General features: G+C 43.2%; 1 protein-coding gene across 7 annotated transcripts in view; it reads right to left on the bottom strand.

Annotated features, from left to right (window-relative positions):
- Positions 1–15,664, bottom strand: part of LOC119165863 (uncharacterized) — a 91,024-nt gene that overhangs the window by 53,964 nt on the left and 21,396 nt on the right. For 6 of the 7 annotated variants that reach the window (XM_037417888.2, XM_075870576.1, XM_075870575.1 and 3 more), the window contains exons 3-7: positions 8,377–8,448; positions 6,550–6,618; positions 3,901–3,981; positions 2,564–2,593; positions 5–52 (exon numbers count right to left, since the gene is read on the bottom strand). In XM_037417888.2, coding sequence (XP_037273785.2) covers positions 5–52; positions 2,564–2,593; positions 3,901–3,981; positions 6,550–6,618; positions 8,377–8,448 — 300 coding nt within the window. The remainder of the gene's footprint in view (positions 1–4; positions 53–2,563; positions 2,594–3,900; positions 3,982–6,549; positions 6,619–8,376; positions 8,449–15,664) is intronic. The other variant, XM_075870574.1, reaches the window with a different exon arrangement.

The following is a 15,664-nucleotide window of genomic DNA, read 5'->3' as shown; positions in this document are numbered from 1 at the left end:
ATACCTCGGTCAAGATTTCCAGTCTGAAGACGTTGTGCTTGGGTACCACTTGCTGCATGGAAGAAATAAATTGCTTGCATAACTAAGAATCATTTTAGGCTAAACACACGCATTTGAGTTTCAATAAGAAAGTGCATGATATTACCTCATATTATTTTAAAAAATGTAACTTGTACGTCAGGTAGTGTCCTGGGACAGCGTCATTTTTAGGAATTTCGTTACGCATTCTTCCGTGCTAGCGTTGCAGCAGACAGCGTATTCATTCACTTTATATTTGAATGACTGCTTTAAATTGCCGCCTTCACGATTGTTCTTGACGGCACCAGTAAATGAGTACTTCATACAAAATATTGGACAAATAACAGTACACCACTTTCTTTAATTCTGTCTAAAGCTGTCTAAAGCTTTGTTATCAGCATACGTTAGCATTGCACCCATTCTACAAAGTTGATATATACGACACCTCTCGTTATGGTGATCACAATTTATAGAATATTTTTAACATACTGGTTGAGGAAAGCTATATCTTGTGCAACGCACTGGTGTTTTGACCAACTTAGGACTTCAGTCGTTAAAGAGGAGACACAAAACAAGATGCTACCATTCGGGCATTGGTTGAAGATGGTTTGCTTTTTAACATGTACCCAAAGCCCAGTCTTGACTTTGTAGGTCGTGAGAATCAAGCTTTTAAAAGTATTCAGCATCAAGAAGCAGCAGCTGGATGGTAACAAAACCACAAATGTAACGATGACCCCGTTAGCTAGTATTTTCTAACTAAAAAATAGGAGTCCCATCACTTGAAGCTATATAGGTAAACGATGGTCGTATCTGAAAAATTAAACGGATAATGCATGTTCCTGAAACAGCTTCACAATATACGCACCCCTTGAAGAACTAGATTATACAAAGCCAACCATGAAATAAGGCATCTGTTAGGAAAACAGGCATTTGCGAAGAAGGTCTTCGCCGTTTATATTACCGTATCAGAATACCAAGGCACCCACTTGCTGCAAGAAGACTCTTCGAAAGCGCCAAAACGCGTAAATATAAAATGCCAGTGGTGATGCTTTGTGAATGTTCCTACCACAGTTGGTCCTGATGTAATAAACTTTCATTGTAACTACTGGAGCCTATGTATTTTTGGATCAGTAAATCTTGGGTACATCTTGCGAGAGGGGTAGAGGCATTACATATTTCGCAAATATAGACACACTCTTTTCCTACAATTCCACTCTCTTCCTTGTCATGTTCCTAGAATGAGGCTTCGGCAGGGTGGCCCTTACAACGGTTGTCATGCCAACATGAAACTGCTGGCATTCAGAGCTGGGTGCCACGCATCCGCACATCCCTGTAGCAGCGTTCAGCCATGCTATACGGGCATGCCAAGGGTTATGCTGGTGTATTATAGCAGCGCAATCACGAATACAAAGTACAAGTTGAATATAGGAAATGCGTAGTACTCACAACAAAGTTTAGTTGTAAGTACAACGCATCTCTCATCTTCATCTGTACCTTTTTATTCGTTTCTACGCTTCCGTTATAAATCAGTTTGAACTCAAACCAAACCGTTCATCTAAGCATTACCTCGCGAGAGTTACAGACAGAACGCTCCGGTTCCTTTTTTTCGAGGCGCCTTTTGCCATAGTCGAGCGACCAGCTATTGCCGCTCTATACACAACGAAAGATTTCACATGATTGATTGATTGATATGTGGTGTTTAACGTCCCTGAGCCACCATAGGATTATAACAGACGCCGTAGTGGAGGGCTCCGGAATTTCTACCCCTTGGGGTTCTTTAACGGGCACCCAAATCTGAGCACACAGGCCTACAGCATTTTCGCCTCCATCGAAAATGCAGCCACCGCAGCCCGGAGTCATTCCCATGACCTGCGGGTCAGCAGCCGAGTACCTTAGCCACATGACCACCGCAGTGGGGCAAATTTCACATGACACTGCTTCACTTACCACACTAATCCGTCCTAATGGCCCAAGCCTAATAAACATAACAAAAGAAAATAGTTAGTCTAAGGACTAGCCGAGGTCGCAATGGAAACAATTTTCGCTTGACGCTTTCTTAACTACGCTTTCCTAAGCGGATATTGCGCTAAAAAACCTAGCATAGATTTCTTCCTAGCATATATTTCGCTTCTTATATACTGCTCATCGTTAGTAACACAATCTTTGAACAGCTACGCGATCTGAACTATGTCAATGCGTCGTTACTTATATGTTCAAATAATGGTTTTGCACCAGCTGTGTTTGCGCAACCCAACAACAATCGTAAACTGACTTCATCGCGTTTCCTTTCTTGAAACCCAGCGCTGGCCCTTCTTCAGTCAAGAATGCTGTCAAACTTATAACACGCACACTGTCGCACTGATAACTACAAGATTCGTGGTGAAAACGCGAACTAAGACTCGAAGCCGATGGCGAATATTGTTGTGTAGCGTAAACACTCCTCAAGTACTCGATCTTTTCAGAGTGCGTAGTAATTAGTACAGCTTCTTGTCACATGCCACCTCTTTACAATAGCGATTAAAAACATGAAAACAGTCTTACGTACCACCAAGGCTCCATGTATCAAAAGGCGTAGCTAGCGAAAAGATAATTGCATGAATGAAGCGAAGATAACATTATTGCCAAACAGATAAAAACATGTATGGTGGCATGACAAGAATATATGGCAAGGATAGTAGGCTGAAAGCTGCATAAAGCGAGCTTGCAGCTCCCCGAACAATATTTATTTATTTATTTATTTATTTATTTATTTATTTATTTATTTACAATACCTCACAGGCTCCTAGATTGAAGTGTCGTGTGAGGGGGCTTGCATAAGTAGGGATAACAGCAACTGCACAATTGCAACAACTTCAATGAATGCTTACTAACGTACCACAGAACACTCATAGAAAACAGCAGCACCAAAACTAAGAAGAATTCTTATTTGTCGCAATATAAAATAGGCATACACTGAGAAAAGCGATGAAAAATTCAGTAAGAAACACGCATCTCAGACAAGCACAAAAGCTAGGTTGGTATTCGCAAAATTGGTCGACACATCGCCTTTTTTTTTAAAAAGATGACGTAGGTTTCGATCGCATAGCTTATCTTTTTTTGCGTTGAAGGAAGAGAGTAGGAGAGTGTTTGAAAACCGCAATTTGTGCGTGGTCTCAAAACTGCCCAATGTTTGGTCAGTCCGTTTAAGTGAGATGATTTGTTGATTGACAAGTTCGCGATGTTCCTTATATGAGTACTGTCCTTAGTTTTTTCATGTTTTATAGAACTCAGAAGATGACCTCATCAGCTGAGAAAAGGTGTCAACTCCGAACATTTTGAATTTCGAATTTCAAAATAGATTGTCTAGTCGACGAACAGCTAAACAAGCTGGTTGCATGCCCCTAAAAGGGGACAAAGTTTGCTTTCTCATACTTTTTGCACTTTCGGCCAGATCACCATTGAGATTCAACGTCTTTGCCATGATTATGAGACGACCGCATTCGAAATAATGCATTACACAATCTCGCGCATTTTATGGTGCGCCAATTCTAGGTGCGTAACACCATGTTTATTATAGGTATGAATGATTTATGTGCTCACTTGTCTAAGAAATGTTGTAATGAACCTCATTGAATTAGAGATTGACTTTGTGGTATAGAGTTACTTAGAGTCAAATCAGAATTCATACAGAAGTGGCTTCAGAAAACCTTTGTCTGCAAAAAAAAACAGTACTGTTCGCTCTTTTGCCTGTTTTTTAACACAGAGTATTAGTGGCTTCGTGACAAAAAGTTGTCTTTATCTTACAGATAGCAAGTACGCTTGACGGGTAATGTCATCTAAGCGAACGTTAGGTAAATTGATATTATGTTTAGACTGCAGTACATCTATAAAGTCAATACATACCACCAGGAGGCAGTGCAGGAAGGGGCCTACGCTGTCTCTCCCAACCATCTCCAAAACGTAAATAAAGCCTGTTATCGAAAGCTAAAATGGGCAGAAATAAAAAAGTGAAGACGAAAATGAGAGTTGAATAAGAGCAAAATATACTTGAACACCGAAATTGATGTTTATTTCTTTGAGAATTCTTGGAACGTTGGGTGTCATTCAATAAGTTTTGACATTTTTAGACAGACTGAAGTTGGTAGAAAATGCACCATTTAGTGAGGGCCATTATGGCCAAATAAATAAATACTGTCATTTTGCCCCACGAGTAGGAAACAGAATTATGGGTCTTGGATATTGAGGTCTTTTGTGTAACATTTTCACTTTGGCACAACCTGATCCAGCACTGCACAACCATTACTGATACAGATTTTACATCTGCGGGCGCAAGTAGTTCTGTCAGGTGGGCAGTTTAGTTGAAGCAGTTTGATAATTATGCTGTCCTTTCGTACATTCTGGTGCGACACACGCTAATTAACACACTTGCCAGAATTTCACCATTCTCTGAGCTTATAAAATCAAGGAAAACAAGAACGCGTAACAGAAATGGGGCAGTGTCACACGATTCATCATGAGACAGCTTACAACCTTTATTCGTGGTTCTGCTCTAGCAGTCTCTCATATCTATAATTTTCCGGAAGGGGACATCTTTTTTAAAACTTATTGCACTTCGCCGCATTTCCCACCGGTGAACTGTTCTTCAGTAGTTATCTACATTCTCGTTGCTACTTCTGACGGCTCTCTGATGCACTAGTTTTATTCTACGATGGGGACAGAGTGCACCTCTCCGGCTTATTGTCTTCGCCTGTGCTAGCCCGCTGCCAGTCATAATATGATAGAATGACTCGAGAAGCTGAGATTTGGGTGTGCGTTAAAGAACCCCAGGTGGTCGAAATTTTTGGAGCCCTCCACTACGGCGTCTCTCATAATCATATCGTGGTTTTGGGAAGTTAAAGCCCACATATCAATTACCTAAACGCATCTACCTGCAAATCACGCTGACATGCGGTCTTTGGTTGTGCGTGGAAATAATGCTGCTGGCACAAATTTTGGGGTCCGTTGTCTGCAACGGTCCACATTGGCACAGAAAAACGGATCATAGCCTGTATTCTAGTAGAAAGCCTTACTCGTCAAACACGTACCCCAACCCCGCTGCAAGTATCACCTCACTGGAAGTGTTGATTGAAAGTCTTTCTTGTCTAATGCTAGACCAAGAAACCGTGCTTATTGTGCTCTCTGTTATATCTGAAAGTTTCAAATGGTGTCTCGGAAACCCCTGAAACTCCGCCGCAGTGTCATGACTAACCTTTTCACCTTAATTGCTTTGAGAAAAGATTATTTGTAAGTGAACCCATACTAACGTTCACTTCGCGATGTGATCAGTTGTCTTTTACTCCAAAACCAGACAACTCACTCGTCGTAATTTCATTTCATTAACCTACATGCTGTGGTAGCTCAACTTTCTTGATATAATTAGTGTTCAGGCCGCTATGCTCTTATGAATGGTAAATTTCCTGGTCCTCTTATTTGTTAAAAACATCTTAAAAATATCTTGGATCCCACAAAGGCACGTGAAGCATATGCAGATTCTTGGTAGATTACCGATCCTTCATGCCTAAAAAAAGATGATGTATACATCTGCTGAAGGAAGTGAAAATGTGCGTTGATTGTGTAGAGTGTGCTTCATATTAGCTTCAGACAGCACTGCGGAAACATGCGAATGGGAAGGATGGGCTTGATTTGAAAAGGCGTGTATGGATGCGAGTCCCAATACGTGTTGTCTTGGCTTATTTGGAGAACTTGAATTATTTGGGTTCACTATACTGAAAACGTACACTGTGGAGCAATGTGAACTCATAGAACAGGTCTCGCATTTCTCAATTGCCCGCACACAGTCAAACAAGCAGTGCTATTACATGTCAAAACGACTTGAAAAAAAAAAGGCCAGAGGTTGTTGCCGTGCTTAATATAAAACTTCTTAAAATGACAATTATCGGGAATGTCTCGCATTGCTACCTTGTCAATGTAGCTTTTGCCAGTGCATTCAACATCATGCAATTTAACAATTATTCTGAATATTAAAAAGTGCACAAGTGTAATCATTAGTTTGTCCTATATAAAGAAGGATCAAATAAAGAGAAATTTCAGGTATAATAACCATTCCACAAGAACAAGTACGTCAACATTAGCTTGGACAGGTGAGGAGGATTTCAGTGGTTAGAGGTAGACAGAAAGATGAAGAAAGACCGAGAATAAACGCTAGCATCGTAAAAACGTGATCCGGCAAATGTAAACAAATAGGAACGGGGTGCATGTTCTATTTCAAAACAATCCTTCACCAATCACGCTGTGTTAACATAGCGAAGTAAGATGCTTTCTTTGTTCGCGTGGTCCTGAGTTCAGTAGTTGCAGTTTTTTTTTTCTGCGAGCATTTCCATGGGTATCGAGGTGCACTGTTTCTAACTTTGATAAACGGAACGTGCCTTAGTTGTACATTACTTTTGTATTCCCGCTACATTTTCCAATCCTTAACAGATAAGGTCGCGGGTCAAGGCATGCAAATAAAGTTTCTCTTTATATTGATACAAATCAGGAAAATGAAATACTTACCCTGCCCTGGTAATGGAGGAAGAGGAAACATTGACCTCTCTCTTTCCAATATTGGGTTTCGCAGAATTCCTAACGTAGACGGAATGACATCAGTCTACCGATCAAACTTTCACGCGAGTAAGTACAAAGCCTGTGCATATGTAAGGGGCATTACAAACTTTAATGTTTTCAAATTGGCTTATGCTTTCCTGTGTCCTAGGCTTCGTGTTTTTGAAGTTTATTTTACTTTAAAAACAGAGTGTTCATCGCAATTCATTTTTTCGACAGAATTTGGCTTTTATCCGAGCTTTTTTGTAACTTGGAATTCAGCATTATTCGGTGTTCAATCTTGCCACATAACATCTTGCAGTTTTTTTATAATTTTATTTGCGATGGGATTGCGTCGCATTTTTGCTGATAGTCGTGTATTCCCACCTTTTTTTTCTCTTTTCGTGTAGATTCACCTTTTTTAAAGGCTGTTGATTTGCATTTATGTAAATTTTTCACAGTGCAATATTGCGGCAAGCAAGAACTGATAAAGCTGCCAGTTTCAATTTTTTTACACTCTCCTCTATCTTGTCAATCACAACTATAGCACTTTATACCATGATCCTTCTAAAACTTTTGACTGCTCAGGTGAAATTTATTTGACAAAAAAAACACACGGACTTACTTATTGAATTTCATATATCAGAGGGTAATAATGCACAAACACATACGCGTACCCACACAAATATATAAATTAAAGAATCCTTAGTTTGATATATCAACCTGAAGCTTACTGTTATAGACGCAAGCAGACTTTAGGAGGCCTCAGGCGCTCATGAAGGTGCAATCCTTTTGACGAATATTTACCAGCTTTTCAAAAGCGCTTCGAACGTTTCAAATTCCCTTTTAAATCAAAGCTCGTGAAACATTTTGCCAGATAGCGCTTATTGCATTTTTCTAGATTTATGAGAAATCATAGAGCCTGATTTATACGCTATTTTCATGTTTTCTCATTTCGGTCTGTGTTATTCAGGAGGCTGACTTGTGACAGTTGACGACGCTGTAACAAGCAGTGTACGCAGTTATGAACAGAGATGGTTTCCTGATTGCAGATGAGTGTGGTATATAACGGTAGAAAACTTATGTGCGCCATCCTAATCAACGGTTATCTACAAGCCAGATGAACACAAGAGTATTTCTTATTCGGTGTAGTCACTTAATCACCTGACCACAGTAAAATGTACCTTAGAGCCCTACATTTAATAATGTTGCCAAAAAGTAAATGCTAATGACACAAAAGAAACAAATAACGCGGGTCCTGAAATTATAAAAAAACAATGTGTAGAATCGAACGTTATCTAGCATGATGAAGCAATAATATGATTCCAAACACCAACACGTCTTGTAAAATATTCACTGTAGTTAAAGAACGTTTACCGTAGTCAAAATCAGATAATCTTGGCTAGTGTAAACACAACCGTGCCACGTGATTTGTTAACACTAGAAATAGATTACTGCCACTATATGCTTTTTAAGCTGAGGTATATGTTTGTGGCGAATTTGTTTAGCAATTCTCATGCACATGTTGTTCTTTTTTTTTCACGTCAACGTACTTTTATTTTTTTCGCGTTCCACATAAGTGAAGCTGTTCTATGACACACGATATATTCGTATGCTGTGCCTGAACCGCATTTTCGAAATGGTATAGCGATCAAAATATATCTAGCGCACATTACGGTATTGTGGTGGCAGCAATACGCAGGCAAATATACACATTCCAGTATAGGAGTGTAGGCGACTGGGAGTAGAGGAGATTTCTTGGTGTTTATGATATGAATCACGCCAGAACAAAATACCTACCATGTCGAAATGTCGAAACACGTAGCGTAACTGGATAGTCCTGTAGCACAAGCAGATAACTCTTATTTTGTCCTAATGTGGAAGATGAAAAAAAAGTTATACAAGAGCGATCGATTAAAAACAGAATCTGCGTGTCACAACAGCAAACTAGAAGAAGTTACAACATTCGCTATTCGCTTGCACATATATATATATATATATATATATATATATATATATATATATATATATATATATATATATATATATATATATATATATATATATATATATATATATATATATATATATATATATATATATATATATATATATATATATATATATATATATATATATATACACTGCTCACTTCAATATACTATTTCACCCGCTTTTCTTTCTTCTTATTTATTCTACACTGGTTCTAATACATTCCCCTCTACGTTCCTTGGCATTATTGTCTGTTATATCTTATTAATAATGAGTCAAAACACGGAAAAACGAGCCCTAAGGTATACACTTCTTTCCCATATATATATATATATATATATATATATATATATATATATAGAGAGAGAGAGAGAGAGAGAGAGAGAGAAAGAGGAGGGCAAGGAGCCAGACGGATGACAATACTTATGATTAGGCATACATGAGAAGCAGCGCATAAGCACATAACAAATCTTCACACTTATTTCCCCCATGAAAGCGGCCAATCTGGCTGTCGCAAATGAAAGTGACGAAGAACGTCGCGTGAAAGGCTTCATGCGAGAAACGTGCACGTCTGTGCTGCACTGACAACGGTCTGGTTGGGCGACAAGCGGAGTGACACAATAGTTAACTGGCGAAGTCATCTCAATAACTATAATGCCCGATGAAGCGTGGCTGTATTTTGTCTCAGAGACTTGCTGTACAAATAGGCGTGAACAAGAGCACCTGGTTATCAGGCAGAAATATTACAAAAAAAATATTACTCGTTCTGCGTCATCAGTGATCTTGAGATCTTGTCTTTTTTCGTGTTCGTTTGAGCATGATGGCGACGCCAGGCTAATCTTGAAATGTATTGATCGCTGGTAGATGGCGATGACTGAAATTGGTGTCCGAAATAGAAACATCTAGAAAAAAGTACGGGAACGCCCTTCTGGAGGTGTGTTGAATGACCGTGTCATATGCGAAGGGGTGGAATGGGATAAGTGTATCCCAGTTTCGATGCTGCCGATCGATGTACACGGCTTTTACACGAGCAAAATTGAGATGAAATCTTGTGGTGAGACCATTGGTCGGAGAGTGGTGGCTTGAAGCTCTCCTGTGCTTTGTGTTAGAAGCGCGCAGTACTCTATATAAGAGTTGTTATAGGAATACCCTTCCTCTGTCACGTAGCAATACACGAGGAGCCTCACGGCGCAGATATAGTACGTGAAGAATGAAATCAGACACTTTCCAAGCTCTAACAGTAGTCACTGAGCTTGTCTCAGTGTAGCGTGTCATGTGGTCTACGACGGGCACTTTGCATCTTTTGCCACCAGACGAGGGCCGTAAAAGTCGACACCCAAAAAGCGCAAATGGCATTCTGGAGCGCCATATCGGCTGCTGTTGCCCAGCTGGCTCAGATCTCGAAACTTTACAACACTGTTAACGCTGTTATGGAAAGGAATTGACGTACCGTGCTGAGCTAGTAGAATGGCCAGGCCATTAGAACCGACTTAGAATGAGGTCGTGAGTTTCGTTGAAAACCTAGATGGGTTGCAGTCTAGTCGTTGTGGAAGGCTTCAAGCACGCCAAGTCGAAGAAAGAGTGGTAGCATTGGAACCCGGCACTCACCATAAAACGAGTAAATGTTTTCGGAGAGAACACCGTTCTCTAGCCTAAATTTCATGGGCTGACGACGAAGCCACGCGTTAGGCGGATGGAAAGCTCCAAAGAAGTGGTATATACTACGTATGAAGTACGGAATATACCATTAGCAGGAGCGAAATCTGGGCTTGTCGTACGAGATAAGCTGGTTTTTGAGGCGAGCGGCGGCGTTGCGCTATAAATGACAGCCGAACTCCGACCGGCACTGGGCTGGATAGGTGAGAGTGGGAAGCGGTAATGGGCCTCAGCGGCGTCTTGGTGTTTTTTACCAGGCTTATAAATGATGTCCAAGTCATATACCTGTACCCGTAGAAACCGCCACCGCAAGCGTCTTGAGAAGTTCTTCTGAGTGCAACAATCTCGTGGCTGTATTCACCGTGCCAGTTGTTCATGTCTTCCCCGCGATGACAGGCGAAGAAAGGATGATTGCGCTGGTGGCCTTGTACGTAAACAGGTGGCGTGGCAGGCGACGGCGGGGTGGAGATGGCAACAGCACCGGCAGGCTCAATCTGCGACATGCCGCTGCACATTGGGCGCGAAGGGTGGCCTGAACAAAACGTCCCCCCCACACGACCCTGGGGGGGAGGCAGTGCCGGGAGAGGCGTAGGATGATGATGGGTTGATGAGTTAAGTGTGACTCTGGGACAAAGCGCTTCGGCGCCGCGTCTCCTTCCTATCTGACAACGGCACGAAGCTTCGGGAGTATAGCGAGCTGGGAGACGATTGAAGTCTGACAATCCACCTCCATCGCTCATGACGTCATGGTTTAGACGGCGTTGATTCAGCCCAACGGCTCAGCAGCGAACGGGCAGTCGGAGGCCAAGCGCGCACACACATGATGATGATGATATGGATGGATGGATGAAAAACTTTTATTAGGGTCCTGAAGGATTCCACCCCCGTTTTATAGGGGTAGCATCGCGGGCCGCTCCCACGTTGGGACGGGGAGGCCCAGCCTCACCGTCGCATCGTGGGCCTTCTGGACAGCCTTGAGTTGTTGTATGAGAACCGGACTCGTGAGCATTAAATGAAAGGAGTTCTCAGAAAATTTTTCATTTTTTCTTTGTAAAGAGGGGCACCTCCAGAGCATGTGGTTAAAATCACTGCAATTCTGGCAGTCCGGAAAAAGTTCTGAAATATCGGAGTAATGGCTATAGGTTACGAGGCTAGGTTAGGTTCCCGTCTGAAGCATGCGAAGAGAGATAGATTGCCTGTGACTTAGACAACTTTTCGTGTGGCAATGGAAAGGACCTACGGCCTAATTGATAATGCTTCGTGATCTCGTTGAAGGTAGTCAAAATGTCTCTAAAATGAAGGCTGGGGGCTGACTCCTCTGTCTGAGAAGCACAACTCCCGGCGCGGTAGGTGAAGCCTCGCGCCTTGGAGTGGGCTAGCTCGTTGACATTGGGAAGGCCTCCGACCCTCAAGCCAAGGTGAGCAGGGAACCAAATAATTGTGTGGTGGATGAGTTCCTTGTGAGCGAGAATTCTCAAAACTTCCTTTGCACACTGAACCAGAAGCGAAGGCCCTAGCAGCGGATTTAGAGTCCGTATAAATATCAGTCCTTTGTGGATCAAGGAGTGCTAGTGCAATAGCCATCTGTTCTGCTTTGTAAGAAGAAGTGGTTCGAACCGACGTCGAGGATAAAATCTGACCCTTAGTATCTACGGATACTACCACAAAGCGAGCGGAAACGCCATACTGGGCGGCATCAACAAAGCATGAAACAGACGAGTGTTTGTGAGCTTGAGCTAAAAAAGAGGAGGTTCGAGCGACACGCCTGCCCGCGTTGTACTGTGGATGCATATTTCGTGGAAGGGGGCCAACTTTGATGCGAGAGCGTATATAATCATCGAGTGGCGTATTTAGCACTTCGAGCGTCAGGGGGTTGACTCCAGTGTCAACCAGCATCTTTCTCCCCGCTGGTGTGATCGAAAGCCTAACAACCTGTGCCGTTGGTTGAGCCTCGATAACTTCTTCAAGCGTGTTGTGGACTCCAAGTTTCATAAGGTTCTCAGTGCTTGTGCGCATAGGAATGCCAAGAGCTTTTTTGATGCTTTTCCTTATGAGGATGTTCAATTTATTTATTTCACGGAGTTGCCACCGGTGCATAGATGCGACATAGCTTATGTGGCTCATCAAGAATGCATGGAATAGTGTGAGGAGGTTGTGCTCTCGAAGACCACCCCGACTGTTGGAAATGCGTGAGATTAGTCGGATGACCCCTTCCGCCTTAGAAGTGAGACGGTCGATCGTGCGGCCGTTCTGTCCATTAGCCTCGATAATCATGCCCAGAACGCGTATGAAGTCCACCCTTGGAATACGCTGCCCCGATGCCGTGTGCAGCCTAATGTCGATGTCAACCAGTGGTTGCCAGTTTTTTGGTTTGAGTCCCCGTCTCGTGGGTCGATATAAGAGAAGTTCAGACTTTGCTGGCGAGAGCTTGAGGCTCATATCATTCTAGTGGCTAAGGTACTCGGCTGCTGACCCGCAGGGCGCGGGTTCGAATCCCGGCTGCGGCGGCTGCATTTCCGATGAAGGCGGAAATGTTGTAGGCCCGTGTGCTCAGATTTGGGTGCACGTTAAAGAACCCCAGGTGGTCTAAATTTCCGGAGCACTCCACTACAGCGTCTCTCATAATCATATAGTGGTTTTGGGACGTTAAACCCCACATATCAATCAGGCTCATATCATTTATGTAGACTTCAACACAGCCTACCACCTCTTTAAGGGAGCTCTCCACAAAGCCCTTCGAGCCACCGACACTCCATATGGTGATGTCGTCCGCGTAGATGACGAACTTGATGCCTTCTTGGTTTGAGAGCTTTGCAGCAAGGCCGCACATTGCAATGTTAAAAAGCAGTGGGGAGACGACTGAGCCCTGCGGGGTGCCGAAGGAACCGAGATCGTAGGGCTCAGACTTGAGATCCCCAAGCTGTATAGTGGTTTTTCTATTCCTGAGGAACGAGCTGGTGAACTTGTGAAAGTTGGCTCCTAAGTTGAGAGAACAGATTGAGGCAAGTATGTGGGAGTGCGAGACATTGTCAAAGGCCTTTTCGAGATCAAGACCGAGAATAGCTCTAACGTCTTTTGTCTCCTGATCTATGATGTGATGTTTCAGCATTTTCATGACGTCCTGAGTGGATAGGTGTGGTCTAAAACCTACCATGTTGTACGGAAACAGGTTAGTCTTCTCTATGTGCTTTGATATTCAATCGTTGATGACATGCTCGGCGACCTTGCCTATAAAGGACGTCAGTGAAATGGGTCGTAAGTTGCTAAAACTGGGACTCCAGCCAGGTTTAGGTATGAGAATAGCCGACACCCTTTTCCATTGCTCAAGGAAAGTTCCCGTCTCCCAAATACGATTGATGTTTTTGTTGAGGTAGGTGACAGAGTCATCGTCTAAATTGCGTAGTGTCTTGTTTGTAATGCCATCCGGGCCCGGGCTGGAGTTACCATTAAGATTGTTTAAGATGGTGCGGACCTCTGCTTCCTGGAAGGGCTTGTCCAATTCGAAGGCTGGTGATCCCGTGTATTGCGCGTAGCCAGAAGGAGGCCGGGTTGTGTTCAAAGGGAGGTATCTCTGTGCCAGACACTTCGTTATTTCCGTGTCCGATTTACGCTTCCTTTCTGAGTGCAGTATTCGGTCTACCAAGCGCGTCTGGTTGGATTATGATGATATGATAAAAAAATATATATCAGCGGAAGCGCATCACCTTTGCTCCTAGTACATATATATATATATATATATATATATATATATATATATAAATATATATATATGTATATATATATATATATATATATATATATATATATATATATATATATATATATATATATATATATATGTGTGTGTGTGTGTGTGTGTGTGTGTGTGTGTGTGTGTGTGTGTGTGTGTGTGTATGTGTGTGTGTGTGTGTGTGTGTGTGTGTGTGTGTGTGACGCTACGACGACTGGGAGACGTGCCCTGGCTCATACCCCAAGTTTATTTCATTCTGACTTCTATTTCTCTCTTCTATTTCTCCTAACCATCCCTGCCTTCTTACGTCACAGGACTCCCCTCCCCCCGAAAGAGGTCACGTCAGACAAACAGAAATTAAAACTGAGCATGCACGGCTTAAAAGTGAACATTGTCATAAAGGGAAGATCGTCCATGTCCCAGGAAGTTACTGTAAACACACTATAGCTTCACAGGAGAGTGCAGCAGTCCGGTAAGTGCTGGAGTTCTGGTGGGCGAGGCTGACTGTTGCGTCCTGGATGGCATAAGCACACCATGGATATCTGCACTGGTGATGACATTGGTTGAGTTCTTGCGAGGAACGGACAAGGTTAAGAGTCCCTGTAGCATTTCAGGTTCGGATGTCGAAGGCGTCGAATTGTTTGCTGCGGCGGGAACAGACGGTGTGCTTCCAGTTTGCGAGTGCGATGGTGTCTTAGTCTCTGCGTTGCACAGATGATGCATTTTCGTCTCTTTCGTCGTTTTCTGTGGTTTCGGAGCTGTAATCATCGGCGCAGTCTTGATCTCTTGTGCCAAATGCGTTTGTGGCGCCGATACCTTGTGCGTATATGCCTCACGTCTTGAGTTTGCTTTAAGAGGCTCGCTTTGCGTCATTGTCATTGTTGGTGTATCCGCTGGAGTGTCTCTAATCCTTGGACTCACTTTTGCCGGCGTTGCTGTGGTTGTATTAGGACCTACTGAGGTGGTAGTGCTTCTTGAACATCATGCCGGTTTTCTTTACAAATTGATGTAGTTTCCTGTCGGCAGCTGGTAGTCTGTGGGCTGTTGTACCGCTTTTCAGGCAGTGACGTTGGTACAACAGATTTGACAGGAGAAACATCAAAGCGCCTGCGACAGCATTCATTGCGTAGGCTTCTGGCACCTGGCAACCTGTAAGAGTTGCTTCCGAGCCTCCACGATTTTCACGATTTTCCACGATTCCTGGGACGCTCTCTGCGTCCCGCCTTGTGGCGATGGCAGCGGCGACTTCTACAGGCCCACGTGGTCAAATGTCAGCGCCCTCAAGCTCTTCTGTGGCTCAAGGCTCATGGTCCATCACCATCGACGGCTCAAGAGATGCTCCTGCTTTCGTGCCCATGGACGAAGAACGAACTGCTGGCCCATCTGGCTACAGCTCAACAATTGTAAGCTCCGCAAGGAAACGAGCTCCAGTGAAGACACGGACATCTACTCAGTCGACGGCGACGACTCATCAGATGGCAGCTTCGTGTCTGTGATGAGCCGCAAGACCAAAAGGAGGCTCATCAAGACGTCATCACCAGCAAGCACGTCAACCGTCAAGGCAAGGAGTGAACGCTGGCCGCATACCATTCTCTTCATGCCCGTGGATCCTTCCGCCAGCCTTCGAAAATTGAACAGGCAAGCCATTTCCAATGTTCTTGAGGGAATAGCACAGAATGAAATCAAAGAGGTCCAGCTAAACACACGTAA

Source organism: Rhipicephalus microplus, chromosome 8 (assembly GCF_043290135.1).
Source record: "Rhipicephalus microplus isolate Deutch F79 chromosome 8, USDA_Rmic, whole genome shotgun sequence".
Classification (NCBI taxonomy): domain Eukaryota; kingdom Metazoa; phylum Arthropoda; class Arachnida; order Ixodida; family Ixodidae; genus Rhipicephalus; species Rhipicephalus microplus.
The sequence above is the reverse complement of the archived record's forward strand: the minus strand, read 5'-3'. Positions and strand labels throughout refer to the sequence as shown.